The sequence below is a fragment of the Alternaria ventricosa genome (assembly GCF_023758065.1).
Source record: "Alternaria ventricosa strain BMP 2768 chromosome Unknown scaffold_4, whole genome shotgun sequence".
NCBI lineage: Eukaryota > Fungi > Ascomycota > Dothideomycetes > Pleosporales > Pleosporaceae > Alternaria > Alternaria ventricosa.
Genome location: NW_026055684.1, coordinates 61,605 through 89,562, shown reverse-complemented (window position 1 = coordinate 89,562; position 27,958 = coordinate 61,605). Strand labels below are relative to the sequence as shown.

General features: G+C 47.7%; 8 protein-coding genes across 8 annotated transcripts; 3 read left to right on the top strand and 5 right to left on the bottom strand.

Moving 5' to 3' along the window:
- Window positions 1-5,078: 5,078 nt before the first annotated feature.
- On the top strand, window positions 5,079-6,088 carry J4E93_002703 (uncharacterized protein; the record flags this gene model as incomplete). The annotated part of the gene is made up of 2 exons (XM_049340644.1): window positions 5,079-5,606; window positions 5,663-6,088. The coding sequence occupies 2 exons, from the start codon at window positions 5,079-5,081 to the stop codon at window positions 6,086-6,088; spliced, it is 954 nt and encodes a 317-aa protein (XP_049201526.1).
- A 313-nt stretch (window positions 6,089-6,401) lies between these two features.
- On the bottom strand, window positions 6,402-6,905 carry J4E93_002702 (uncharacterized protein; the record flags this gene model as incomplete). The annotated part of the gene is made up of 1 exon (XM_049340643.1): window positions 6,402-6,905. One exon carries the CDS (start codon window positions 6,903-6,905, stop codon window positions 6,402-6,404), a length of 504 nt encoding a protein of 167 aa, XP_049201525.1.
- A 774-nt stretch (window positions 6,906-7,679) lies between these two features.
- On the bottom strand, window positions 7,680-9,320 carry J4E93_002701 (uncharacterized protein; the record flags this gene model as incomplete). Its single annotated transcript, XM_049340642.1, has 1 exon — window positions 7,680-9,320. One exon carries the CDS (start codon window positions 9,318-9,320, stop codon window positions 7,680-7,682), a length of 1,641 nt encoding a protein of 546 aa, XP_049201524.1.
- A 1,135-nt stretch (window positions 9,321-10,455) lies between these two features.
- On the top strand, window positions 10,456-11,906 carry J4E93_002700 (uncharacterized protein; the record flags this gene model as incomplete). Its single annotated transcript, XM_049340641.1, has 3 exons — window positions 10,456-10,833; window positions 10,887-11,633; window positions 11,694-11,906. 3 exons carry the CDS (start codon window positions 10,456-10,458, stop codon window positions 11,904-11,906), a joined length of 1,338 nt encoding a protein of 445 aa, XP_049201523.1.
- Window positions 11,907-12,250: 344 nt separating this feature from the next.
- On the bottom strand, window positions 12,251-12,620 carry J4E93_002699 (uncharacterized protein; the record flags this gene model as incomplete). Its single annotated transcript, XM_049340640.1, has 2 exons — window positions 12,251-12,396; window positions 12,464-12,620. The coding sequence occupies 2 exons, from the start codon at window positions 12,618-12,620 to the stop codon at window positions 12,251-12,253; spliced, it is 303 nt and encodes a 100-aa protein (XP_049201522.1).
- Window positions 12,621-16,391: 3,771 nt separating this feature from the next.
- On the top strand, window positions 16,392-17,933 carry J4E93_002698 (uncharacterized protein; the record flags this gene model as incomplete). Its single annotated transcript, XM_049340639.1, has 3 exons — window positions 16,392-16,409; window positions 16,468-16,979; window positions 17,027-17,933. The coding sequence occupies 3 exons, from the start codon at window positions 16,392-16,394 to the stop codon at window positions 17,931-17,933; spliced, it is 1,437 nt and encodes a 478-aa protein (XP_049201521.1).
- Window positions 17,934-18,432: 499 nt separating this feature from the next.
- J4E93_002697 (uncharacterized protein) lies at window positions 18,433-19,547 on the bottom strand (the record flags this gene model as incomplete). Its single annotated transcript, XM_049340638.1, has 2 exons — window positions 18,433-18,732; window positions 18,813-19,547. The coding sequence occupies 2 exons, from the start codon at window positions 19,545-19,547 to the stop codon at window positions 18,433-18,435; spliced, it is 1,035 nt and encodes a 344-aa protein (XP_049201520.1).
- A 4,756-nt stretch (window positions 19,548-24,303) lies between these two features.
- Window positions 24,304-27,297, bottom strand: J4E93_002696 (uncharacterized protein; the record flags this gene model as incomplete). Its single annotated transcript, XM_049340637.1, has 3 exons — window positions 24,304-25,144; window positions 25,459-26,313; window positions 26,354-27,297. 3 exons carry the CDS (start codon window positions 27,295-27,297, stop codon window positions 24,304-24,306), a joined length of 2,640 nt encoding a protein of 879 aa, XP_049201519.1.
- Between the last annotated feature and the right edge of the window lie 661 nt (window positions 27,298-27,958).

Below are 27,958 nucleotides of genomic sequence, written 5' to 3'. Positions count from 1 at the left end.
GTAGGTAATCTCTATTTTACCTAGCATAGGTTGCTTATTAGTAATAAATAAAGTATAACTTTTCTTTTTTCTACGTAGTTTAAGCTCTATATAAGATACTATTTATATAGAGATATAGCTTGCCTAAGCTTCTAAGTCTATAAATGCCTTTATCTATACTCTATTAAGCTTTACTAGAAGCCTAATAAGTTCTAAGAAGTTTATACTATTAATCTTCTTACTAGCTTCTTCTATTAGAAATCTTAGTCTAAAAAAGCTTTTCTAAATCTATAGAAATCTTTAGTAATTATATATTTATTATAGTTAGAGTATAGGTAGAGGTACTAGTTGTTTTAGTTATACTCTAATGCTAATTATTCTCTAATATTCTTCTTAAATACTAATTACATTTAAAGAATCTCTTATAGGTTAACATATCTAAAAAAATAAAAGGTAGTTTACTTATTCTATAAGTACACTAAGCACTTATCTATAGTATATTTAAACTAAGACTATTTATACTTTAGTGTTATCTTATTTAGTCTAGAGTTCTATTCTACTCTATTCTTATTACTATAGTAGATTAGATAGAAGTTTATAATATATATTATCTATAAAAGTTTATTATATAAGAAGTTTTTATAGTCTATTTAGTACTTAACTTTAGTAAGGCGCCTTTTTATAGGTTACTTCTTCTTAGGCTTTAGAAGTGCTATTCTAGCTTTCTTTTATTTCTTATCTAAAAGATAATGCGTAGGTTAGTTCTTTTATAATACTATAGCGTTTATAGTCTACTTATATATCTCTTTACTATTATAGCCTATCTTCTTAAGTTTCTCTAGAAGATTATAGTATTTATTAAACTTTTTAAACTTGTTAAAGAAGTTCTTTAGTTTAGAGAATTCTTTTAGTAGTTTTTCTAGGTATATAAGTAGCGTATTAATCTTAAAATCTAATTCTTTAGAGTATTAGATAATAATCTTATTATTACTAATTATAGAGTTCTTATAGTTCTTAATAGCTTGCTAGACCTAGTCTAGTTATTTAGAGGTAGAAATAATATTAATAATATATAGTAGAAGGTTCTTCTTATCTTCTATTACTTATTAGAAGAGATAATAATAGTTCTCTTATATCTTAGCTATAATATCTAGAGTTTTATAGGCATACTTAATATTAGGTTTATTAAGATATTATAGTAGTTAGTTAATTTGTAATAAGAGTTAGATTATTTAGTCTTCTTAAACGTATAGTATAAGTAGTCTATTATTATTCTTAAATAGCTCTATCTTTCTAAACTTAGTCTAGTTAATTTTTATAACTTTTCTAGGTTTCTTAGATTTTTCTTTAAAGGTGCTATACTTATCTAAAAAGATATCTTTTTAGGTAGTCTTATTAGAGGTTATAATAGATATATTACTTAGTCTACTAGTTAGACTTTGCAGCTACTTATGTTAAGAATAGTAGTTAATACTCTATACTACTCTCTAGTTATTAGAATCTATAGGTTATAGAATATTTAGCTATTATATAACTTTACCTTAGCTCTTATAGTTCTATACTATATAACCTAGCTTGCTATAAACATAGTAGTTAAAGTTTTTCTTCTTCTTCTACTTCTTATTATAAAACTTAGGTTATCTAGGTTCTTTATTAAGGTTATTAAGGTATATAGGTTTATAGCTATTAGTAGCGTATAATTCTAGAATTCTAAGTATATAGCTTTATTAACATTCTTAGTTAGAGTATAAATAGTAAAGTTTAGAGTAAACTTAGGCGTTTCTATTTATATTCTCTAGTGCTTATGTTTCTTATATAAATAGTTATTTTTCTAACTTTAGTTTATAGAGTTTATTATTAATATAGATAGCTTTATTCTTAAGTTTCTAAAGTGTACTAATACTAGACCTACTTCTTATAAGTTCCGCGCGTACCTAAGGTTTAAGACCTTACTTATATATTTATATTAAAGCGTTATTATTCTATTTAATAACTACCTAGTACTATTAGAATAGAGTAGTATAGTTAGTAGTAGACTGCGTTTAGCGTAGTTATTAAATCTTCTACTTAGTAATTACCTTCTTCTAGTAGAGTAAAAAGACTTTGCGTATTCTAATCTTAAAAGTATTCTAGTCTTTAACTAGGTGTTTATTATTATTATTCTTAATAGCGTTATCTATATATTAATAGATAATTAGCCTAGTCTACTCTCTAGCGTTACTTTGTAGAAACGTAGTAGCTTAGATAACTATATTATTATTATTAACTTTGTTACCTTTAAGGTAGAAGTAATAGTTAACCTAAAGTAGCTAATCTTTAAGCTTATAGCGTTCTCTATTATAGATATTAAGCTTATTACTTTTACTAGTAACCTTTATTACGTAAAAAGTAGAGGTATCTATTTTAGTATTACTTATCTTAAAAGTGTTTAAAGTGTAAAAGTTATTCTAAGATAACTTAAGAGTTAGTTCTTAGAGAGTAAGTAAGTAAGGTAAAATAGGTTAGTATACTAGTATAATTAGAAAATTAATGTAATAGTACAAGAGTATAATAGCACGTTTAGTAGAATAATATAATATTATAAGAAGTTAAGAAAGAAGTATAATTCTTAGATTAAATACTAGAGTTTTATATAAAGTTAAATATACTAAGCTATAAGAGTTTAGTACCTAAGCTATATACTTAATAAAAGTTATGCTTATAGATAAGCGTGTAAGTAATTATAAATAAGTAATAATATATCTTACTAGTTATTAGCTTAACTACTTATGCTTATTAATAAGCGTCTTATATAGGTCTAGCGTTATCTTACTTATAGATAAGTAGTTACGTAACTATAGCGTAGTCTTATACTATAATTCTACAACTATAACGTATAATTCTTTAAAGTAATTACGCTAACCTCTAGAGTGCCTCTTAGGTTAGATCGTAACACTTAAGTTCTTAGTACCTACCTACTACTATGTTAATAGTTAGGCTAATAAGTAAGGTGTTACTAGTTAGGCTAATAAGCAAAGTATTACTAGTAAGCTTAACTGCGTTATACTAAGAGTTATTATACTAAGAGTTATTATATTAAGTAGTATAGTAGCGATTACAAGGTATAACTAGTCTTCTAGACTACTTAAACTAAGGCTAAAGTATATTATACTATAACGTGTAGTAGGCTACTTAATAGTAAGGTCTTAAAGTTATTAGTATATAGAAAAATGCTATTTCTACTATAGTTATTATCTTAGTTAAGAGAAAGAATATTAGCCTACTAGCTAGGCTTCTCTAGAGGTTTCTATAAAAGGCTTTTTTCTATAGAAGGCTCTTTTTACTACGCTAGCTAACTATTATAACTTTATTATGTAGTGTTTCTTCTCTAGAAGCTTCTATAGAGAGCTACTTAATATTATAACTTTATTGCGTTATATTATTAACTATAAGATTACTTAGTATTACGCATAAGAATATTTATATAGTATTATAACTACATTACGTTATAATTATTATTATTATTATTAGTCTAACGCGAGGTCGCGTAGAGTTTAGAAGTTTTAAAGTTTCTTATATAACAGCCTCTAATTACCTTATTTTAAATAGCTAATTAGATCTTATAAGCTTAACTAATTAGCTTTTACACTTCTATCTTATATTTATTAGCTAAAAGACTCTGCTTTGTAGAGAATAAGTAGTAAGTAGTATATTTAATAAATAAGTATTATATATACTTATTTAAGTACTTAAAAAAAGTAAGTATAACTTTATATTTTATATTTTTTAAGCTAAGTATAATAAGTAAAGTTACTAATAAATACTAAGTATTTTATAATAAGTTTACTAGTAAAATATAAGTTTAGTAAGTAGACTAAATAAGTATAAATATTAAAGTAAATAATTATAAAAATAATTACTATTATAAAAAAAAAAGTATAATTAGTATAATATATATATTATAAAAGTAATAAAAATACTATAGAATACTTTATATACTTTTACTTTTAACTTATTACTATATATATAAAATTTAAAGCTTATAGTTTAGTATTACTATTTTATAGTACTATAATAATAACTTAAAAGTAACTTAGAAATAATAAGCTAACTATAACTCTTATATTTTATATAACTTATATATAAGAAGATACTCTACTAAAGAGAGAAGTATTACATCTCTAAGAACCTTAGTAGGTGAAGTATGCATTTAAATAACTGTTCTGAAGAGAAACGGGTACAGGCAGTAGTACAGGCTGAACGTGATTACTCTTCTTCGTTTGACGCGATATCTTGGGAGTTTCGACACTGGGCAGGCGTGTTCGCGAGACTAGTCTCGATGCAGCTTAGACCCAAACAAACCGTTCCTTCCCGTCTCCATCACGGCTTACAGTGACCTTACCACATCCTCATGTGTCAGGTACTGTGGCGCATCGACAATTCTTCCGCCCACTCATCAGTGCCTAGGTGTCGAGATCATTCCAATAAGTACAGCCACCGTACTCCTCTTTTTGACGAAGATGGCGATCTTCTGCCTCTCAAGTTTATCCCATTGGTGGTCTTTTTCTCCACTGTCAGCCAAGCATTCTGGACGACGCTGTCAAACAGTAGCGCCGACTTGTATATTGTATTCTTCTTTCAGTTGGCTTCACGAACTCTTTCGAGACTTCAGCGCTAATGCAATGATCGAGGGCCGTCGGCTTTTGAGGCTTCCCCAGGTATGCACCCCAGGTTCGCGATGCATATTCGGTCTTCAAGCCACAACCACGTACAAGCTCACGAGACCGATATACATCGACTTCCTTGGTGGATTATGGGGGCTTTTTCGGGCATCCCCTGGAGGCCAAGGCGAAAGTCGTATATTCGCGGAGAAACTCCACATCTGGCATTCTAGAGTTGGTGCCGCGACTCACAGTACCTATTACAGGGCCACCAAGTTGGCGATCATGGAGCCTGTACAGATCCAAGTTGCCTAGATCATCTAGTATAAAGATATCCCTAAGACCATCAACTATCATCACCTTCATACTTTCTTTCATCCGATCAGAGTAGACCTCTATCCATTCCTTCACGTTCTTTCTTCTACCTTCAGCTTCGTCAAACTCCCAAACAACACCAAGATGCGCTTCATTGAGATCGCCACGGTGGTCATGACTGCTGCTTCGACCGCGTACGGTGCACCAATGGAAAAGCGCGCTGCAGCTGTCGACGAGCTCGTTGGATTCGCCCAAGGCACCACCGGAGGAGGCAGCGGAGCTGGAACCACCGTCACTTCCTGTGCTGAGCTCACAGCTGCAGCTAAGGCCGGCGGTGTGATCAAGATCAAGGGCATGCTCACTGGGTGTGGCATCATCCGTGTCGGTACCGCAGGCACTTCCATTCTCGGTGTTGGCAAGGACGCCGGTCTCACAGACAGTGGCCTCCAGGTCTTCAAGACGTCCAACATCATCATCAGAAACCTGAAGCTCTACCGTGCGCCAAAGGGAAAGGATCTCATCGACATCGAGGCCTCAACCAATGTCTGGGTCGATCACAACGACTTCTCTAGTGTGGGTGTGACTGGCGACAAGGATACGTACGATGGCCTGCTCGACGCCAAGTCTGGAGCCGATATGCTGACCTTCTCCTGGAACAAGTTCCACGACCACGTGAGTGTCCATCACACTCTCAAGCTTCTATGATAGTCAGTACTAACGCCTATTAGTGGAAGGGCTCTCTAGTCGGTCACTCTGACAACAATGCCTCCAAGGACAAGGGCAAACTCCACGTAACCTACCATCACAACTCTTTTACCGGCATCAACTCGCGTCTGCCCTCGATCCGCTTTGGTACCGGCCACATCTACAGCTCTTGCTACTCAGGTGGTATCTCTGGTGTCAACTCGCGCATGGGTGCCCAAGTCTTGGTTGAAGCCAACTCCTTCACCAACGTCGACAAGGCTGTTGTGACCAACTTGGACTCTGACGAGGAGGGCTTTGCGGTTGAGAAGGACAACATCTTCACCAACAGTCCTACTCAAATCACGCAGAAGGGCTCATTCGCGCCGAGCTACAAGTACACTGTGGACCCAGCGGCCAGTGTTTGCGCTATTGTGCAGAAGAGCGCTGGTGTGGGTGTTGTCACCTTTTGAGTCATGATGAGGAATGAGGGGATACAGCCTTAGTAATACATACTGGCTGGCCAGAGGGAGGAGCGTTAAAGCGGTTGCGTGTTTCGGTCCTGTACATAGCTTTACTCGTGTATATACTTACATTTCATCAATCAAACTGTTGGTCCTAAACATGTTTCAATATTAGATATGAGCATCAATAGAAGCTCTCGCAGCGTTATGCATGTGACGATTGATTGTAGTATTGACGTTTGGGTATAGTTGATTCTCTTCTGGTGCGCCCCGATCTCTTCTTCCCCACTTGTTCCAGCATGCATGTTGCATTTGTCCTAAATTAACCAGGGAACACCCATACGATCGACATGAGCGTGGCAATAACGCCCACGATGACCAACACTTCGGGTCCAGCCTTGATGCCAACAGGTAAGCCCTCGGTAGTAAATTGTGCCACAATCCCCTGTGTAAAGTTCTTCTCCGCCTCCGCTAGTGCGATCTCTGTCCAGTTTCCGCATCGGTTGTTCAAATCCGGATCGGCCGTGAGCGCAGGTAGCTTCGCGATGGCAGCATCCATCATGCGCGCGCTGGTCAGCGTTCCGACATTAGCCTTTTGCATAACGACTGTACGGTAGGAGCCGTTGGCGCCCACTGTCGACATGTTGGCTGTGCGTTCGTAGTCGAGACATAGATCGGCTTGCGAGGGTGTGGCGGAGACTTGGCGAACTTGGAGTTTGGTATTGAGGAGGCCGCCGGGGACGATAGGAACGGCGTTAGGACCTGCAGCCACTAGACGGAAGACCGAGAGGGCGAGGAAGAGACTTGTGAGGAGTGAAGAATGCATGATGTCGTTGTCGATGTTTTCGTGAGCGGATTCCTCGGGAGTTGGACAACAAGAAAAAGAAGTAAAGTATTATTAGGTGAGAGTATTTTGGTGACCGGCACGCCTCAAGAAGTGAATGAATGGACGAACGAAAAGGAAAGAAAGATCGTTGGTGGTGAGGCTTGGTACCACTGCCTGAGGTATACCAGAAGCTCGGGATAGGAAAGAAGGCGACAAGGTAGACAAAAAAAATCAGGCCACTTTACCGTGATATATGAGGCCGCAAGAACGACAACGGCTGTCGTTCATACTGCGCTGCGACGTGGATTGCCGGATAAGGGGTGGTTATGAGGCTCATGGTGTGTCAGGTCACACGGAGGCTCTTAAGCGCCCCTAGGAAGGCGCTAGGGTGCCTCGTGGCATTCAATGGATCGCGCGCACTCGCCGTTATTGGCATAGGCACCAGTGGTCAATGGCGGAGCTACAGAGTGTGGCTGCAATGAATTAGTTAGTCGCGATGGAGACTGTGGCGGTAAGATGGGTTGCGGCGTGATGATGAAATGATTGGGGAGCGGCGTTAGTGCGGATGATCGTCATCCGCGCACGGATATTTTATGCATTAGAGTCCAGCGACAGCCCCAGAAATCTCCTTCTTTGGCGTCCTCAGTCTGATATGTGACAGCCGCTGTCATTGTGCGAAACGGCAATTACTTGATCAGAGCCACTGTCCCTTTTCAGGCCGCGCGACGCGGCATATACACGCTCCCAACTCGATAGCTCAATAAGCTAGCATCATCACGACACAAACGCGTCGAAGACCCCCGTGGTGTCCACACTGAATTCCCTTGACATAAGCATGTCCCAATCCTCCGTGAACTCTGGTGAGAACTGGAAATCAAACCCTTCCATACCGTTGCCCTCCATACCCGTAGCACCAAGAGACGGTTCCTCACACCCTGCCAGAGCTTCCAGAACCGGTATGCAAACCTGAGCAGCGTTTTCCAAAGCTTCCACCAACAGTGCAGGGAATTCCGATCGCTCTACATGGTTTCGTTCCGCGTCCATACAAGCGCCGATGAGCCGTAAAAGAAGGTAGCCCTTGATTCCTGTTTCGCCGGCTTGTATGCATCGGAGATACCAATCGGCAGCCTCATCGACGATGTTGTGCAGTGATAACGGCATCGCGTCTAGATCATCTTCGTCTTCCTGTATTCGCATGCGCAATTCAGCAGCCAGAAATGTCGCTCCGTGGAAGGTATACATTCGGAAGAAGCCTGCTGTGCACCTACACATGCGAGCAAGGTCGACCTCACTCGAAGGACATGAATTACCGCCTGAGTTCGGACAAGCCATACTCCAGATCTTGAGCGAGGAGTCTACAACAGCTTTCCTCGAAAAGGCGTAGACCGGATTCTTGAGTGCGGAAGCAAAGAACGGTAGATGTAAACAGGTAATGTAGCGCTGCATGATGAACTCTACAGCTTGAAGAGTAAACTGCGACGGGCACGAGTCGGTACGTGATGTGTATGCTTGTAGGGTGCGACGCAAAAGCTTGTGTGAAGCTCGCAGGTCCGAGTCGATACGAAGCGTCTCTTCATATGTCCCGTTCGAATTGACATTGTTCAGAAACATGAGAACAGCAAGCCGAGCCGGAAGAACTTTGCGCAGAGCTATGGCAATAGATGTATGCGTATACGCGTGGTCTGCGCTTGCGATGGGGTCCGCATCCAGAAGTTGCTCATCATCCAAGTTGCTTGGTGGGACAGTGTTGAAGTCATCCAATGAAATGAATGGCGGGCCACCTGATTCCATGCTCGTTTGAAGCGACAACTCCAGAATGGTATTCCATATCCGGCGGCGCATCTCAGTCTCTAGTGTCGTCATACCCGGCAGCTGCGATGGATCCTTGTGCAACCCGATGTATACCGCTGTTCGGTACACTGTACCTGCTGAAATCCAGACAAGCTCAGAGCCCACGTCGACGAGCTCTCTTGCAAGTAGGAGAAGGATGCTGATCTGTAGGTATTGAATACCGAGTTTTGATTTGAAAACGGGCGATGACAGCCAGGTCTGGGCTTCGAACACCCATCTCACTGCGTCGGCTCGCATAGACACTTTGTCATCGTACAACATGGCCCCAATGGCCAAGACCAGTTTCAACATCATGATGAAAGCCATGTTGGGTTCTGAATTGGCTGTCCAGATGTCGTTGTAGACGCGTTGGAAGCTCGGAACATGCAGCACGCGGTAGATAGTCTCTGTGGTTCGAAGATAGATAGCGAAGAGTTCATCGCAAACCTGCTTTGGAGGAAGGTCTCGTGTTGGTTGAGTAGGCCAGTTTGGAGAACGTTGCGACTTGATGATCCGGGCCAAAGGTTTGGCTCGGTGCAAACTTGTGTTCACACTAGAGCTCCCGCTTTGTAAATAGGGCTCCATCGTTTCGAATATATCACGGTATATTACGAACCCGTTCATCCAGTGGCTCTGGCCAAAAAGCCGGTTCTTGTGTGCGATTCCGCGCGAAATAGCTGTACCGCCAGGCATCCGAGTGTCCTCGAGAACACCAACAGTGGAGACAAAGCTACTAATCGTTTGCACAGTGTGCGTCGACGCAGGAGTCGAAGCTAATGAAGAGAAATTATAATTGGTGGTACTTTCAGCTCGGGATAACTTGTTCTCTAACTCAGCGATGCGTGCTCTCATAGTATTAAGTTCAAAAGGACTCTGGGTGTTGCTAGTATTGGGCGCTGTGACGGATGAGCTTAAGGGTATGCTAGTTATGCTCCTGGATGTGTCTTTGATGTACGGTTGGATGGGTGTGAAAGGCGCTGTGGCAGGCCTGAAGACCGATTCACCAAGTCAGTAAATATCTCATGTCAAGTCAGACACGGATGTTACTTGCCTTTTCTCCGGCACTCCAGTTTCATAGACACAAGATCCGGTCTTGCTCTTCAGACAGTTACTGCATGGCGTCTCCCGATTACAGCGTATCTTGCGCTTTCGGCAAAGTGTGCAAGAGCTGAATGCGGTTAGCACTTCATACAAGGAAGAACCTAAATAGGTATGCAGACTACAGCAAGGTGAAGACGTGCAGAGGGGGCGGCCTGACGTCGATGTAGGCTCCTCGGTGCTCAGCCTTTCCCTAGGTTGACCGGATGAACTCACATAGTGGGCCTCTTGCGTCTGCGGCTGAAGTCAGTCATTGTGCGTGTAGGTATTGTATTCGGTAAACGGAAGGTAGATCTACGGCTCGGAGGGAGTCGGTGTAAGTATAAATAATAGCGGAGCGGGGATAAGTTCTCGGATACAGCTGGATCATCTAACTAGTGGCGCGCCTAATACCCATGTACCTTACCCTGAATACGCCAAACGACGCCTTTTCGGAGTATCTGACCAATCAGCTTCCAAGAGTATATCCGATCTTGCTGGAGACCTCCCTTCTCATGACGATATGACAGGCGACAAGATTGTATATATACACCATCAGGATGATTGTTGTAGCCCTCATCAACTTCCTGACAGTCTTAGAGCCACAGATCTCTAATCCAAGCTCTTCCAATACAAAGCCAGGATGTCCGCACCAACAGCTCAACCCAGCGCGGTTGTTGGCACCAGCACTCCTTCCATTCCCTCCTACGATCTTGAGAAAGCATCGGTTGAATCAACCCACGATAACGGCCAAGCAACCATCGACGCCGAAATCGCCGCTTTGGGTCCTGCTCCTGACGGTGGCCTAACAGCTTGGTTGAACGCTCTAGGCGGCTTCTGCATCTTCTTTTGCTGCCTCGGCTTTACCTCCTGCTTCGGCGTCCTTCAACAATACTACTCTACTCATCAACTGAGAGACCATAGCATGGACCAGATTGCGTGGATAGGCAGTCTCACAAGTTTCATCCAGTTCGCTGGAGGTGTTGTCGGGGGCCCGATGTTTGATCGCTTTGGTGTTTGGGTGCGTATGCTCCAGCGGCATGACACTGATCTCGTACTGACTTAAACGGAAAGATGATGCGGCCTGCGACATTTACATATGTTCTTGGCCTCATGATGTTGTCGTTGTGCAGCGAGTACTACCAGTTCTTCCTCGCGCAGTCTGTCCTCATGGGCTCCAGCGTAGTCTTCCTTCAAACACCTGCCTTTGCAGTAATGGGACATTACTTCGACAAGCGACGCGCCGCCGCCCTCGGTATCGTGGTATCAGGGTCCTCCATCGGTGGTGTCATCTTTCCAATCGTCCTGTCCAAGCTTCTGAACGATTCGTCTCTGTCCTTTGGCTGGTGCATCCGTATCATCGCTTTCATCATGCTTCCCTTCATGATGTTTGCCTGTTTCGTCATCAAGCCGCGCATCCCACCCCGCAATACAACAGTCTTCCTTGGCGAAGCATGGAAGATGAAGCGATACGTACTGCTCGTTGCAGGATTGTTCTTCATGATGATGGGCATGTGGATACCGGTCTTCTACCTCCCGGTCTATGCCGTCAGTCGAGGCATGAAGCCTTTGCTCGCGTCGTACCTCCTCGCCATGATCAACGGGTCCTCCACGTTTGGTCGTATTATTCCGGGGATACTTGCGGATAAGCTGGGCGGGATGAATATGTTCGGTTTCGCCGGCATTGGCACCGCCATTGTGGTGTTCTGCATCAACGAGCCAACGACTAACGCTGGTATCATTGTCTACTCCGTCATGTTCGGTTTTGTGTCGGGTACGATCATATCGGCTGGCTCAGCAGCCATTTCCAAATGTACAAAGGTAATTTGACTGTACGAAATGCATAAGACATACACTGACTTCATCTCTTCACCGTTCTAGGACCCGAGGAATCTTGGCACGTACATGGGTATGGGTATGGGTGTTGCAGCATTCGCTGTTCTCGTCGGCCCTCCAATCAATGGCGCGTTCATCGATCGGTACGCCGGGTTCAAGGAAGTGTCGATTTTCAGTGGCGTGATGAGTTTGATGGGTGGCCTCATTGCACTGTCCGCTAAATTCGCCACCACGGAAGGTATCTTGGGGAAGGTGTGAAAGGGTGTGGCGAGGACTCTGTTTTGTGGAAGGTGAAGAAGATTGTTAGCCTACACGTAGCGGCTTCAGCTTGAAGGGAAGTAATTAGGTGGTCATAGATTGAATTGATTGTCATATCACAGGGTATGAAACATTGAACCCGTTACGCCGGATACCAGTAATGAAAACCTATACATCATCAGCGGCAGCCAATCCTCATGTGTAGGATGTCTTGGCAGCCGTTCTCTTCAGCTGTGTCCTTACGACGGCACATGCGCTCGTCCCAGCAGGCGCGTAAGCGTATACGGATGCGCTGTCGTTTTGGGAGCGTGAAGCCTTGTATGCGCGTAGGCTATCAGGCTCGTCTATGCCGGAATGGGCTCGTAGGTGTTGTGGGCTTGGCGGTTGGAGAAGAGGTAGTAGATGATCATGCCGACGACGGGGAAGAGGAAGACGACGAGGGCCCAGAGCACCTTGTTCGGGACGGGACGGTTGGACTTGAAGATCTCGACTAGAGCACATGTTAGCTTTGATCGATGCGCGACAACCGTGCTGTCAAGGGCGTTGTGGGTACTTACTCCACGCGATAATGTCGAGGACAAGGACAATGAATCCAATGATACCACCACCGGTGCCAGCTTGCCAGGGCTTAGCCGACTGCGCCGTAATGGGAGCTGCCTCGGCGAGCATGAACATGGATAGCTGGAGGAGCAGGGAGAGCACGAAGTTCATCATGATGGCGGTGATGGGTGATGGAAGGCTGGAATGGACAGGATGAGGCGTGAATGAGTGCAGTGAGAGAGGGAAGATGAGTGTTGCGGTGTTGACGGCTGCTGCCTTGTATATGAAAGCGGCGGGGCGGAGCTCGAGCTGTTTGATGTCCGCACGGACCTACGTCACAGGAAATCCCATTGTCACGCGACACTCTTTCAAGGTACACATGCATCATCCCGCAGGAGGGACGGTATATCACTATTCTTAACACACGCAGCGCATCTGGAGCCGTGCCTACTCCGTGCCTACTCCGCGCATTCTCATCGCCCTCCAAATAAGCAAATGAAAGGTTCGAGGCACGCGTGAGTGGCGCGTTGGCCTCAGCCACACAGCCAGCCTCGGGACCTTCTTAACAGCGAACATCACCGCTCTTCCGACTGCCTCTGCCCAATCGATCAAGCCGTAGAAGGGAATAGATCTACAAGAACGATAGAAAAAACGGCAATTATCTTGTTCAGGTTAAAACAACCTAGCTGATATCTCTGATTGACAGACTAAGTTCCCTGTTCACCCGCACGCTTCAAGGAATTGAGTCGATAGCCTTGACAGACAAACAGCTTCGACACAATCATCCAGAAGCCATTCTTCACAGCACAGCCCCTCGACGGTATCCAATCTGTCTTGCCAAAGATACCCTCCGCTGTGGCGAACTGACTGAAAAGTGCAGAGAGCACCTTCCATGCACTCTTCATTTCTCCCATCCTCCCATACATGGTGACTGGTAGACACGATATATTTCCGGGGATCTACCAAGGAGAAGATCACACCTCAACCAACGAGAGCTTGCGTCAGAAGCCTCTCCTGCCCACTCAGGTAGTTGCGTTTTTCCAACCAGCGAAGTTTCCCCTTGGCCCTTTTCGAACTCAACTTCACCTGAGCCCCCTTCAAGGCGCTGGGTACGTCCTTCGCTATCTTGCCTACATCCTCGACGTGCTTGACGACACTCTTGCCCACCTTGCCTGTTGTAGCCTTGAAACCATCCTTGCAGACGGTCTCGATGACCTGTATAGTTGATCGGCGACGGGTTCTTGGTTCGACGCCAAAGAAAGGATAGGGATCGAATGATACGTATTTTGGCGGCGGATCATGGTTGGTTACGTCGTCGAATCGGTGCGGGGATGTTTGAGGTCGACATGGAACACCGTGCTCAAGCGCTGACGCTGCCGCTGAAGAAGCGAGTGGGAGGCTGGTGGTGCGCTCATGTAAGCCGTGAAGCATGAATGGGCCAGGTCGATGCAGCACAAGGTTGTTCTCGCTCGCAGTAGCGCTTGGGAGATAAAATCCAAACCGCCGTACATCACTGACACCACCGCTGTGAGCTGACCTTCCTCGCGGCCCAGACTCAAGTACCGCTGTATGTATTCCTGGTATGTCTGCGATAGCTGCGAGGGTTCGGGCTTGAGGCGAAGGCTGAATGCGAGGAGACTCGTGAGAGAAAGGAAGGGCCGTATCGGACGAGAGGGGACTTGGCGGTAGGGTTGTGGCGTCTTGTAGTGTCATGGCGTGAAGCTCCTCTCGTAAGGCATCCACTCTCGCATGTCTTCCAATGCTGCTAGCAGGGGCACGCAGCTGCGAGCTCTCATTAAACGGCCACATTGGGGCTGCCCACCTGCTGTTGATGTTGGGCGAAGCGGGAGAAGCAGCTCATGAGAGGAGGCTGCCTGAAGGAGGGGTGAAGAGGAAAGCATTGCGGGGTGTCGCGCCATCGTTATGCATGTTGTAATTGCGATAGCCGGCTCCAGCAGTAGAGTTCGCTCGCAGTGGTTGATGTAGAGTGGTTCTGGTCCGCTAAGTCGTAGTATCCGACTTGTATCCTGCGCGTGCTAACATAACAATTCTTGCGTCGCGTCGAGACTGTCGACGGTGCTCTAGATCTCGAATGCTCTCCGGAGGCTGCCGTTCGGTCTTGTCTGCGCGTACATGGCGGGTGCGCTCGTGGGCTTGCAATGGGCGAGAGATTGGTGTTAGGGAGCGGCGGATCAACCTTGGAACCAAATGACGACAGCACCAGCTGTCTCGGTCCTCTTGGCGAAAACCGCGCCCTTGCAGCGACCAGAAGCGTTACCCTCTTGCCAACACAACACAAAACAGTACAATCACCATCGCTACGCGCTGTAGTAAACCGTACTAGGGTGATTGTGCAGATCCATATCTCAACTGACTGGAGACCTGATGTGCATCCAGCAAGGCTGTGAGTAGCATCGAAACGAGCGTAGGCGCAGGCTGACGGACGCGTCACTTTCTCGTGCAACGTATGTACCATCGCATAATGCATTCAGGATGTTCTGACGAATATTCAGACAAATTCACAGGCCGTGTAGAACTTGGCAGTATGCATCTTCACATGATCGGTAGCCCTCTTCGCCTTGAACGCCGCGGCGCGCTTCACTATACATTCCGAGGAAAGGACATTGCTGGCTCAATGAGTTGGCTCGCAGGAACCTCAGATGCTAGACATCCTTACAAGAGGAGACTCTGATGGTGCTGGTGCTGATGATTGAGCTAATGCGCATCCCTAAGACTCCTGCTACTAACAGCAAAACATGTCAGCCGCTTATGAGACGACACGAGACGACACGAGACGACACGAGAATAGGCACATCTAACCATCATACGATTAAACGGAAATAGTCTTGCGGCAGAAGTAGTCAAGGACGCCCTAGTGCTCAGTGCGGCCGGACAGTTGCTCTCTGGCAGATGAGCTACCGCCATCCATAGTATATGAATATCGCGGTACCAGCAGCCTATTTTAACTCTGCAGGTACCCCTTACCGCGTGTTGGTTTGAGAAGCAGGTAATAACCGTGCAGTACATCTGGTCTCGCGTCCTTGCGGCACAGCAAATGGCGACACTTGGAATGCATGGCACTTGTTCAGGAAGGAGCGAATTATTCGCGCAACGCCCGATGCTGCAAAGCTCTCGTCAAGGACTACAACGGCCGCCGATGTATTTGCGCAGTTTCGGAACCTTGAAAAGGACTGATTCAAAGAGAAGGCTGGTACCTAGGTAGTAGATCAGCCTCGCGGCGTTGGCATGGGCCTAGTGTTCGGATACACGGACCACCACCGGGATTAAATCAGCCGCCAACAACGGCTGCACCGCAGCACGCAAGAGTAGGATGATAATATCCGTCCATCTTATCGCCAAATTGCGTTACACAGGACGATGTCGTAAACTCTTGTAGGGCCTCCGGCAGGCTGACCGTCCTATCCAATCACCCCCGATGCTGGCTTATCATTCAGGCCAAAGCGACTATACCGCTTTGATCCTGTCTCTTATCAGCCACCAAGACCCTGAGATTCTACCTCACCCTTTGGTACAAGCGCGACCGTGGCTTACGGCCCTTGGCCCTTTGAGAAATCCAGTCCGGCGCGCTTGATTTCTTCGCATTCCTTCGCGGCACCGAATGCCAGGCCAAATACAGCCACCCAAGCCAGAAGCTCCACATTGTAAGCTCGGCTCCATCACTATGGGATTTGGAACGCCCTGCTTATCGCTGCCAAGACGGGCCATGTTCGACGTTGGGGGCACAGCAGCTTCGCATGTGTGGGCGTCAAAGGCGAGCAGGGGCTCAACGGCGCATCAATCTCGGTCCCTTGAAATTGGCGGAATGGCGTGAAAGAACGGGTGGGAAGATATATCAGTCTGGAGAGCCCCTGCCCATCCCGCCTTTGCTTTCCAGAATACCCCAGAAGTCCCAGTCCTGGTCGATATACCGACATGTCTTCAATCATGGAGCCACCACCCACCGTAAGTATCCTCAGCTAGGACGACAACCTGCCATGGAACATGAATAACAATTGTGTAGCCCGAGTTCGATCCGGCGAAGCCCAACGGCGGCAACCCAGATGTCGAGAATGTCAACCTTCAGTACACGGGCCTGGAGTTCCACTACATCTACCTCATGATTATGGCCTTCCTTGTTTTCCTCATCATACCTGGAATTGGTTTCCTCTACTCTGGTCTTGCCCGTCGCAAGTCGGCCCTCTCCATGTTGTTTCAGTCTTTTGCAGTCATGGGAGTTGTTACTTTCCAGTGGATGTTCTGGGGCTACACGCTCGCGTATTCTCGCACTGCCAGTCCGTTTATTGGCAACATGGATAACTTTGGCCTCAAGAACGTCATGTCTGCGCCATCTCCCGGCTCATCGTTCTTGCCCGAAATCGTCTTTTGCCTGTATCAGATGCTGTTCTGTGCATGCACTGTGCAGCTCGTCATCGGTGGATCATTTGAACGCGGTCGCATCCTACCTTCAATGGTCTTTGCCTTCTGTTGGGCGACTATCGTGTACTGCCCCATCGCATGCTGGACATGGAACGCGTAAGTGTCGCGATTATGATCATTGAACTGAGCTAATTGGATTATAGAAACGGTTGGCTGTTCAACCTTCCTTCACTTGACTTCGCCGGTGGCGGTCCTGTTCACATCGCGTCCGGCTGGTCCGCCCTCGCATACGCTTTCGTCCTCGGCAAGCGTCTACACAAGGGTGACAAGATTCACGGAAAGGCTCACAACCCCACACTGGTCTTCATAGGCACTGTCTTCATCTGGTTTGGTTGGTTCGGCTTCAACGGAGGCAGTGCTCTCAATGGCACAGTCCGCTCCATGCTGGCGGCATTCAACACCAACACCGCCGCTAGCTTCGGTGTGCTCGGTTGGACATCGGTTGAGTACGTCCGTACCAAGGGTCACTTTTCCGTCGTCGGTGCCTGCTCTGGAGCCATCGCTGGCCTTGTCGGTATCACTCCCGCTGCAGGTTACGTTTCTGTGTGGATCGCTGCCCTAATTGGCTTTCTCACTGCGGCTATCTGTTCTCTTTGCCAGAACGTCGACAAGTGGATCAAGATCGATGAAGGCATGGATGTCTTCAAGCTCCACGGAATCGGTGGCATGGTTGGTTCATTCCTCACCGGCATCTTCGGCCAAGCCTGGATCTATGACCTTGACGGCATGGGCCCCTACGACGGCCTCGGTGGCATGGACGGTGTGGGCGTTCAGATCGGCCGCCAACTGGCCGAGATCGTTGCCATCGCCGCGTACTCATTTGTCGTCTCCTGCATCCTTCTGTACGTCCTGAAATTCATTCCTGGCATGCATCTTCGTGTCACCTCAGAGGCTGAGATGATGGGTCTGGACTACGATCAGTTTGGCGGTGAGCAGATTGGCGACTGGAGTATCATGGACCAGAACCACTACGAGGCGAATGTCAGCAGCTCAAGCAGTCAGAATGTGCCTACCTCCGTTCCTGCGGCAGCGGTCGGCAAGCAATCGTAAAGGTTGGTTGTATTCACCTAGTACTAGGTGTTGGAGCAGCGCGGTCAGCGCTGCGGTTGGCTGTTAAGATTGCATAACAACATACAAACGAAGGCTCTTCCACTGGCGATCATTGCACGATGTGGACAGAGACTTTATCAAATTCATACATTTATCACTCTTAGATATATTAATCGTCGTTCATTCCCTAGCCTCAACTGTGCGTATCGTCCATGCGAAGTACAAGAGGACAATTCACCATGATTCTGTACAACCCTCTATTGACCCATTCGAAAGCGTAGCTCGTGTTCAGCGGGCTTATATATACCAACAACATCTCTCGAAACGGTTCACAAGCGGTAGCTCTCAAGATGATCATGCATCTGAGGTTGCGCTATTCCCGAACAACTCATTGATGCTACGTGGCAGCGGCGGTAATCTTGGAGGAAACAGATCATAAACTGTATCTTCGTCTGATGAATCATCATCTGACTCAAAGACGGTCTGGCGACGTCTGACGTCAGGTCGGTGCCCCATGAAGGGCGCCCTGCTGGGGAGTGAAGTCATTAGAGACACCGAATGTGTGTGAGAAGGTCGAAGAGCCGCGACGGAATTCGGCTGTAACGCACTCATGACCGTGTGAGACATCATGACTTCGGACTTTCCGGTCAAATCCGTGTTCCTTGGAAGTGGCAGGCGCGTTCGATGTCCGCGGCCACATGTGAGCGAGTTGACGGAGATAGGAGCCCTTGGTGTTGCGGAAGGACATATCGAGGATGACGATGTAGATGTTGAGCAGCCGCGCTTTGATGATGAAGAGCTGAGATCTGTGCTTGACAAAACCTGAACTGGCATTGTGACATGTAGAGCGGCATGCTTTGTCGTGTCCAAGTTACTGACATTGAAGCATGCATTGCCGGTAGCAATCAAATCGTCAGAAAGTCTCAGTACCACCAATTGCGCACGTCGTAGCTTTAGAGACTGCGCAACATCATGTCGAAATGGGAGGAGTTCCTCGGCGCTGAAGTCGCCCGTATGCCGAGTGAGACCGGCGAAGAAGTCTATCATGAACTTTTCGATCTTCGTGTGAGTGCCAATGTGGTCCTCTAAATATCGAAAGGGTTCGTGTTCTAGGGGTATTTGGGCGTGAGCGTCCAGTAGCTCAAGGTAGAATGCGCGATAAGTATCTACAAGCTTGTTTTGTAATCGTACATCGTCGAGCATGTCTGCGAGATGCCACGCCTTGGCCAGCTTAAGCATCGCGTCACAGCTACCTGTGAGCTGCTTTAAAGGGGTTTTCGCACTTGGTCGCAGTCGCCGTAAAAGAGTGCTGCTACCCATGTAGTCCAGGATGATCTCAAAGACAGCGGCGTCGGTGTTCATAATCCTGCATCCCTGCACGAGACGCGCACGCAGTACTGGACATGCCTTCAGGGCCGAGCCAGGGATCTGGATAAAGCGGGCATGGGGTGGTTTACCCACTCGAACTTCGATATCGTTGGTGACCGGAGTTCTAATGCGCGCCTTCGCTGGAGAAGTATAGACAGTAGGTATATCTGTATTTGAGGAGCTTGTAGAGTATCGTCCGTTGAAGTGAGATCGATCGCCGAGTGTCGCCTCAAGTGGAGTGACCATTGTCAAGATACGATTGGGAATTTCCTGTTCGGGTTGAAAGCGTGGGATAGTAGAAGTAGACTATTGCGGTGGGTAGATCGTGCCACCAGTCTCTAATGTTTGTTGGAAGCTGGAGAAGTGAATGAGAAAATGGTGCAGCATTAATACACATGACCTGTATGTGAGATCCCATGGGTAGGCCTACGACTTGAGAGGTAGAGACTCCACGATTCCTCTGGTTCAGTGGTGAACGAACCAAGGTACATGCTTCGCTTCATCCTCTACACATTTTGCTCTATTTCAAGCTGTGTCTGGCGTAGGGCATTGATAGAAGCTCACAAGTGTTGAGTACATATTTTCAAATGTACTCCAACATGCTGTGAATGAAAACGCACAGTCTCCATACTGATGGAAACCATATAATACGGGTACCCTGCAGATGTTGCGAACACTGAAGATGGGTGTAAACAACACCTTGCGTGAGTAGCACCGCAAACTTCATCCGCTGTGTAATGCTGGCATCCGGGTTTTCCGATCAATCGAACATCCGTGAAGAGTTATCGCACGGCGAGCATGGTGTTGTAGGAGCCACAGTAAGATATTGCTGCATGACGTATGAGCAGCTCGAAGTTACCAACAGCGATTGCTGGATCCCAATTGAGGATAAGGCGGTGCTACGGACACGCAGATGCAGTTGTTGCGCGAAGGAGTGCACTCTCAATTTGCAAAGGTCCAGCGGTCACGGGGGCTGATGCTCAGATGTAGAAGAGGGCAAAGGTAGCCGGCACGCCGGGGATGGATCCAGGAGACGACTTTGCACGGACCATGTGCTAGTCGGCCCGATGCCAAATGCAAACCTCGCGTCATTGCCCCTACATCTCAACCACGCGCAACAGTTACTCGCGCGTCATGTTTGCATCCAAGATTGCCGGGTCATCATTGCGGTCCGCGTGCTACGCGTCTCGGTTGCCGGCGGTTTCTACCTTCCGTCCTGCTGTATCACAGCTCCGTCGCCTTTCCAAAAACCGCGTACATCGTGACCAGCAAAGGAACGATGCCCAAAAGTCTACTCACGAGCAACCATCTGTCTTGGTAGACGTATCTTCGCCCATCGATCATACTACCGAAAACGCAACACCTGAAAGTCCTACGAGGGTTAGGTATCTTCGCCCTGCACTTTGGGCTCTCTCGGTATCCTGCGGCATCTTTTACGGTCTCGCCTACCTAGAGGCCAAGAGAGAGCTTAAATCAAAGCCGGCATCTGGTGGAGGGTGGTTTCAGGCACCGCAATGGACTACAACACAACGCCGACCTCCTACTCCAACTGAAGTCGTAACTGGAGCGTGGACCGGTCTCGATCCCATTTCGAGAGTCACGTACGGACTTATCGGGGCCAATAGCGGTGTTCATCTCAGCAGCTTTCTCGTGCCTAAAGCCTGGGATGCACTATGGCATACACCCGCTCGCAACGTCAACTACACTCAATTCACATCCATGTTTGTACATGCTGGAGCTTTGCATTTCTTCGTCAACATGTATTTCTTGAACAACTTCATGACGCCAGTCGGATACTCGCGACTGTTCGAGGGTAGCCCATATCATACGTTGTCGTTTTTCCTCTCGGCAGGTGTCTTGTCGGGCTTTGCTCAACACTGGCAGACGTGGAGTACCCGCATACCTTTCCATCGGCGGCCCATCCCCGAGATCTTCATCAAGTCCGGAGGTGCGTCAGGGGCACTTTTCGGAATCTTAGGAGTGTTTTGCATGCAATACCCGAACGCTGGAATAGGTATATTGTTTATTCCAGTACACTTCGATGCGCAATATGTACTGCCTGCGATCCTTCTTTTCGATCTCGTTGGCATCATTCGCGGCTACAGCTTCGTGAACTTTGGCCACGCAGTAAGTTCAACGCGCATGACTCCATGGGATTTACTAACATCATTAGGCTCATTTCGCCGGCGGAATGCTTGGCATAGCATATTCATACTTTGATGGTAAAACAAACCTTTGGAAACCGCTAGTGCGCCACTGGAAACGCCGCCTACAGTCCTAGATCGTTGGGGATTGGAACTCATGAGGGACGAATCAAACGGCCAGTTGGAAAGCAGCAAACTTCCAGACAATTTACAACGGCGTCGAGAGTCCTAACAAGCCACATCCACGATGGACACTCCTTTCAGTACATGCATTAGGACAAAGAACACAAACATTATCAAACTTCACATCGCTCCAAAAGATGGGTAGTCGTGTTTACATCGGAAACATCAGATGGTGCATTTCTTTCACGTGGTACAAACGGATGGTGCTGTGACCGATAGCTTAAAAGAGCAGGTATCTCACAAGCCCAATGTCTTCTCGAAGGAGACATCGCAACCATCAGCGACTCACATGACCATACGACACCAAAACATGCCTTTCAAGACTCCGAATAGAAGTGTCACTATCACGGTCAAATCCGACAACGGGCACCTTATACCGATCAAACTCAATGAACGCGTACTCAGAAGCTGTGAGACAATCAACGCAATGCCCTCAGGTACCACACTGCCAGAAGTGCATGTGAAGCCTTTTCAGGCTGTGACGAGTTATCTGGACGGCAACGATCTTCCGGCGGTCTTCGCGCGTCACGTCGACAGCAGTGCGCCTTTGCTCCTCTTCGCTGAAACGTGGGCGCTAGCAGCGCGACTTGTTCTTCCTATCTTGCAAAATGAGCTCATATCGTTTATGACCAAAGTCCATGCCAGCATCATTGACGGGAGCGAAACAGACGGGCGCTGGCAGTGCACGGCCGATGGGTCTCTTGTCGAAGCTTTCCGGCATCTCCGAGAACAGGTCGGGGCGAATAGTCATGCCGAAAAGTTCCTCATATGTTTTGTTGGCCGCACAGCACTGTTCATCAGCGAACTGGAACAAAATCTCACCCGCGAACATCTGGACCCTGCTATCCGAAAAGAAATATTGGACGAAGCACGATCCTTCAATGCGGATCCCATCAAACATCAGCCACAAACATTCCGTATCAACCCCCAACAGCCACCAAATTATCGACGCCTTGAGCAAGACTGTAACGACAGAGGTATGGCTGATGGGTTCTGGTCACCCTCCGGGGCGTCACGCTCAATTACCAGGGACGACATGTGGAACGTGCCTCCACAACACCCTAGATCTCCGAAATTCATGTACCCGCGGCCACGCAGCCCGCTTTCCAATCGATTCGACCACGGCTCAGGTCCACTAGTATGCACACAGCCTGGAGACCCCAGTGATCCAGATCCAGGGTACACATCGCAGGCCATCAATTTCGATGATCGCAATCTTGCCACTGGCGCTGGTGCTAACGTGATCCGACTGACAGGTCAAGGCCCAGGCGGCCCACGATCGCTACCTTCCCCGGCCAATCATCATCATGACACCACATTACCCTACATCATCCAAATCACGCAGCACAACGATAACGCTCATGGAAACGGGAACCACACTCACTATGGAGACAAACACAGTTCGACTGCACATGCTCAGGGTGGTAGTAGTGGACGCTCAAACCGGACTGTTCGAGCAGTAGCGGATAGCGGAGAACGGCGCTACAAGCTCATCAGGGAGAGGAAGGGAAAGCAATCCAAATGGTTTTCGCTCTTGGCATACGGCAGCAAGTACTATTAAGAGCAAAGTGCGTGTTGCGAATGCCTTTGGCTTTATTGGTAGACTCTTTGTTCACATTCGCGCATGCCGTTGCGTCATCATAATATAGTTCCAACCAATGACTCGCTTATCAATCAAACCATCTTGTTACCATGGAATGTTCAATCTTTACGCGCGATACCATACCCCAAAGAACCATCTCCTGACCCTCTCCCTCTTACTCATCCTGCTTTTCGCGCTACCCATCTTCAGCTTATCGCTATCCTGACGGATTAGGTCGATGCTATTGATCGTGCGCAAAGCAAGACCACCCAAGCCTTCCACGTCCACGTCTTCTTCGTCCTCTTCCGGAAATTCCCCATCGCACATTTTTTCTAGATCGCTCTGTGGAAGACAAAGTCCAATTTTCGTCCTCTTTCGTCTCTCGATGACGAGACTGTCGATTGCATGGAGAGCTAGGGAAGAGGTGTACTCAGCATCTTTGATGCTCTCTTCCGCTGTGTTGTATCGTGCCTTTGGTCGTGGAAACGAAGGCGCTCTTGCGTGGCACCGTGTGAGTGGATATGTAGAGGTGTTCTCAGCATCTTGGATTTCCTCTTCCGTTATGCTGTATCTCGTCTCTGTCGGTGAGTATGAAGGCGCTCTTGCGTGACAGCGTGTGAGTGGGTATGTGGAAGCGTGAACACGGCTGTGTACGGTGTTGGTGGGAGATGACATGTCTGCGTAATATGCGCTTGGTCTTTGGATTTTGGAAATTGAAGGTGCTCGATAGTAGTTGAGAGCTGATATGGCTCTCGCTTTGATCAAGGCTGGAGATAACCGGTAGCGTGAAGGGCTGAGATCAAGTAGAGTGTGGTAGAGAAGGGATGCGGAAATATGAGAATCAAAATTAAGAGAAAGAGAGCACGACTGATAATAGATTTGGATTCCAAAAGCTGCGGCTTTATTTTCCCGCAAACTATGGGAGCCTTGATGAAGGTACCTTGGTTTGATGTGTTTCATATGCCCATACATTGGTCCCAAACATGCCATCTCCTATTTCACATTACTCATCCCTCATCTCCTATTGGAAGCGAGAACTTTACGTCAGATGTACCGAATGTAGGCCAAAACAGCCACTCGGATGGTACAAGCCTCAAAGCATGCGTCGCATCTCATCAGACATCGGGAAATCAACAGCGGCTCCCGCGAACTTGATGCCAATAGCCCTAACCTTCTCTTTCAGTTGCTTATGTAACTGTGCAGGCATGGAAGATAGCCCGCCAAGTTCTTTGACCTTCTCTCTAATCTCGGGGGGTAGCAATGTAAGGTAGTCCATGTCGGGTGAGTTCATCATCTGCCTGAGCTTCTCATCAAACATCTCTTCGAATTCTTCCGCGTTCAGCCCATGTGAAGAGCTGCAAAGATGCTCCATGGGGATATCGGTATAGCCTAGTCCACGTAGCGTCTGACATGCAAGTATCTTCATCTGCTGTTCACATGATGTGCAGTACCAGCGCGACACCTTCTCCACACCTAGCTTCTTTACACATGACTTGTGGAAGTACGTAGTAGTACAGTCACGGTGTGAGCAGACGACAGTGTCCTTCGCGGGTAATCCACCCTTTGGTGCGGTAGCACGACAGTAGCAAATGCACTCCGTACCCAGACGCTCGAGTTCGTTGTGCTGGATATCCTGTAACATGACCTGAGTGAGCTTCTGTTTGCTGAATCCGTTCTTTGCATAGAGTCGCTCGAATCGAAGCTCTTGAGCCATTAGTGCTCCGGGGTTGAGGCCAATCTTAACGTCGTCGTACTCTTTCTGCAGACGATCAGGTACGCCATCTGGGTTGCGATTGCGTGCTCGCATAGTGGGGTCTTCGATGAGATAGTTGATCAGATCATCGTCTACCAGCATCAAGCGGCCCTTGGTCCGATGATCCTTCTCGTACAGTGATAGTAGTTTCTCTCCACGGAGGCGGTTGAAAGGCCCAGTGCTACACAAGTCTAGGCATGGCATCACCAGGTAGCATTGATCTCCCAGAGGATCAACGCAGGGACAGTCTACGTCAGAGTCAGTATCCGCTGCTAAGTGCCAGTTGCGATGCACTTACGAGGCTCATGAAAGGGACAATCAAGGATGTCGTTATTTTCAAACGAACATGATGTGCTGTGTGAACAGCCATTCCATGACGGCGGGAACGGATTTGTGAGTTGATCGCTGAGAAATTGACGGATGAATCTAATCCAGTGCATATGTTTGCCGTGTTTTGTGATAGGTAGTACGTGTTTAGGCAGAGGTATTGGAGACACTCCCTTAGCGAATGCCGTGTCCGTAGAGACCGGCTCTGATACTGCCTCGGTGGACGCATCGTGACCACCGGCGATCGAGATGTACGGTAGCGCATCTTGAGAACTGACCTGGTCCTTGGTGTAGAGCATAGTCTCAGGCGGCGTGTAACCAGCTTGTGCTACAACGTCACCCACATCATGGACATCTTCAGTGGCTTCATTGCGAATATCAGCAGGACTGATAGCTGACTCCGGTGCAGACTGCTTCTTTGCCTTGCGCTTCGCCTCTCGTGCCTTCTTAGCCTTCTTCCTCTGCGAGATTGCGGGATGGCCGTTGACAGAGTCTTCCGCCTCGGTCACAAAACTCTCGGGCGCTGACATACCCCAAGTCTTTGGAGGTTTGACTGCTGGAGCTTGGCTATAAGACTCATCTGAAGAGCTCCGCGTCGTTGAGAGATCTGGGAAGTCGCGCAAGTCGGAAAGCCACGGAGTCGGTCCAGGCCGAGGTGCACGAGCCGGAGGCTTACTTGGAATGTTACCCCAAGCGCGCGTCTTTGCTACCGATTTTGTTGGTGTTACCCCATTTGTGACGACCTGCCATCCATCGGGAGCTGGTTGTGGTTTCTTGATCCGGCCAGGCACTGTAGTCGGCCCCCGCTCCGAAGCCTTGACGTTGATCACCAGAACCGCAGCTGGATGTCTGTTCAAGGTTGGAGCGGGTGGCAAAGGTAATAGCGGAGTATGATATGGCTCGATGTCTGCATGGTAGAGTCCGTCATCGCCGTTCACGCGCTTGTGGTTGCTCTCAAGATGCCTTCGGTCAGAGGTGTCAAGGGCACTGGACCGCCGCGGCGACTGGTCATCGTCCTGATCACTAAGTCTCTGTCAGTTTTGGTAATGGTTGAATCGCGCACCAAACTTCGGCAGCGTTTTGTGGCGCTTTCGCAAGACTAAAGATGAGGGTAAGGGCAACGAACCTGACTAGTGGAGCAGTCTCATCTGTGGGGGTGATAACGCCACTGAAATCACTCAGACTAGACGCGAACTTCTCGCCAGTTTTCCAGTCCTTTCCAGTATACCTCTCTTCTACGATACCGTATGCGGTCTTACTAGTGTATCGGAGATAACCTGCCCGTCGCATTCGCACTTCGGCATTGTCTTTCTTGACCAAAACGATGTCCTCCAGGATGGCTTGCTTGAATGTGTCGACGAGACCTTGGAACATCTTGAGTTCTTTCCCTTGTAGACCCTTCGTCTTGGTGTTACGCCTAAGTAGCTCGTTGATACGGAAGGTTTCCAAGATGCGGTCCATTTCGGCTTCGAAGTCAACGTCTAGAGCCTCCGCAGGTGCCTCGGCGAGCTTTCTAATTCCCTTGCGGCTGACTTGCGTGCTGTATACATGGGCGTGGTACTGTGGAGTAGTCAGTAATTCGAACAGAGTAGATAGCAAAGCGACAAACTCAGCACCTACACGAAGCTGTCGCTCAATCTCCTCGATCTCTTCCGGATTCCGCGGCCCGTCCGCGTCGTTGCTCGTTATGCCTTCAGCTGAATGTACAATCGAGTCGATGTATCTGATCTCCTCCTGCGTGATGACTCTGGATCTACTCGCCGCTCTTGCCAGACGCTTTGCATCCTTCCGCTCACGCTTCGAGGATGGAGCGTCGTCATCGCCGAGATCTCTCGCTCTTCCACGTTCGTCTAGCTCAGATTCGTCCGGTACGATGTTCCAGTCGACCTCGCCACAACTCTCATAGACGGCTCGTAAGCGCTCGGCAACGTCGTGATGACGCTTGTAGTGTTGCTCATCAATGCCCATGCAGTACTTGCAAGTATGGCCGCGAAGTCGCATGAACATAGCCTGGAGAGGTTAGTGCATCGTTCGCCGGGGGTATGTCCCATGCAACGAACCTGATGGAAGCGCACGCATGGCTCGCTATGCTTGCCGAAACAAGACGCCCTCGCGCCGGGGTGGCTCAACGGACGCTCGCAAAAGCCGCAGTGGTGTCTATTGGATTGTTATTAGCGACCGTCTGCTTTTGGTGGTTGCCTCCGGACTGCGTCCCGGTGGCCCAAACAAACAAACACCGGACCAGCGACTCACTTGAGTGCCTCTGAATCCTCCCACTTGAAGAGAAGACTGTTGACCATCTTGAATCAGTCTGCGCTTTCGAGATCGATCGCGACCTGGGTAGGCTGGTGGCGGGAAGGCAGAGCAGCTAGAATTGGATGCTTTGAAATTGTGAGCGGGGAATGCACGCGCGATTGAGTCGATAATTCTGCTTGGGCACGGAGTGCAGTGGAGAAGACGCGCAATTGTTTGGGATTGTTGGTGGTAGTGTAGCGGGGCGAGGTGCAATGGCTGTTGACTGGTGTAACAGCGTATTCAGGGCTGCTCCGAGGCTGACTACGTAATTGTGCGGAAAGAGCGAGTGACTGCGACAACACAACAATAAAATGACTTATGTAGAGACAGCAACCAACAAGACTTGCGCAAATATCATTCGTGTCCGATTAAA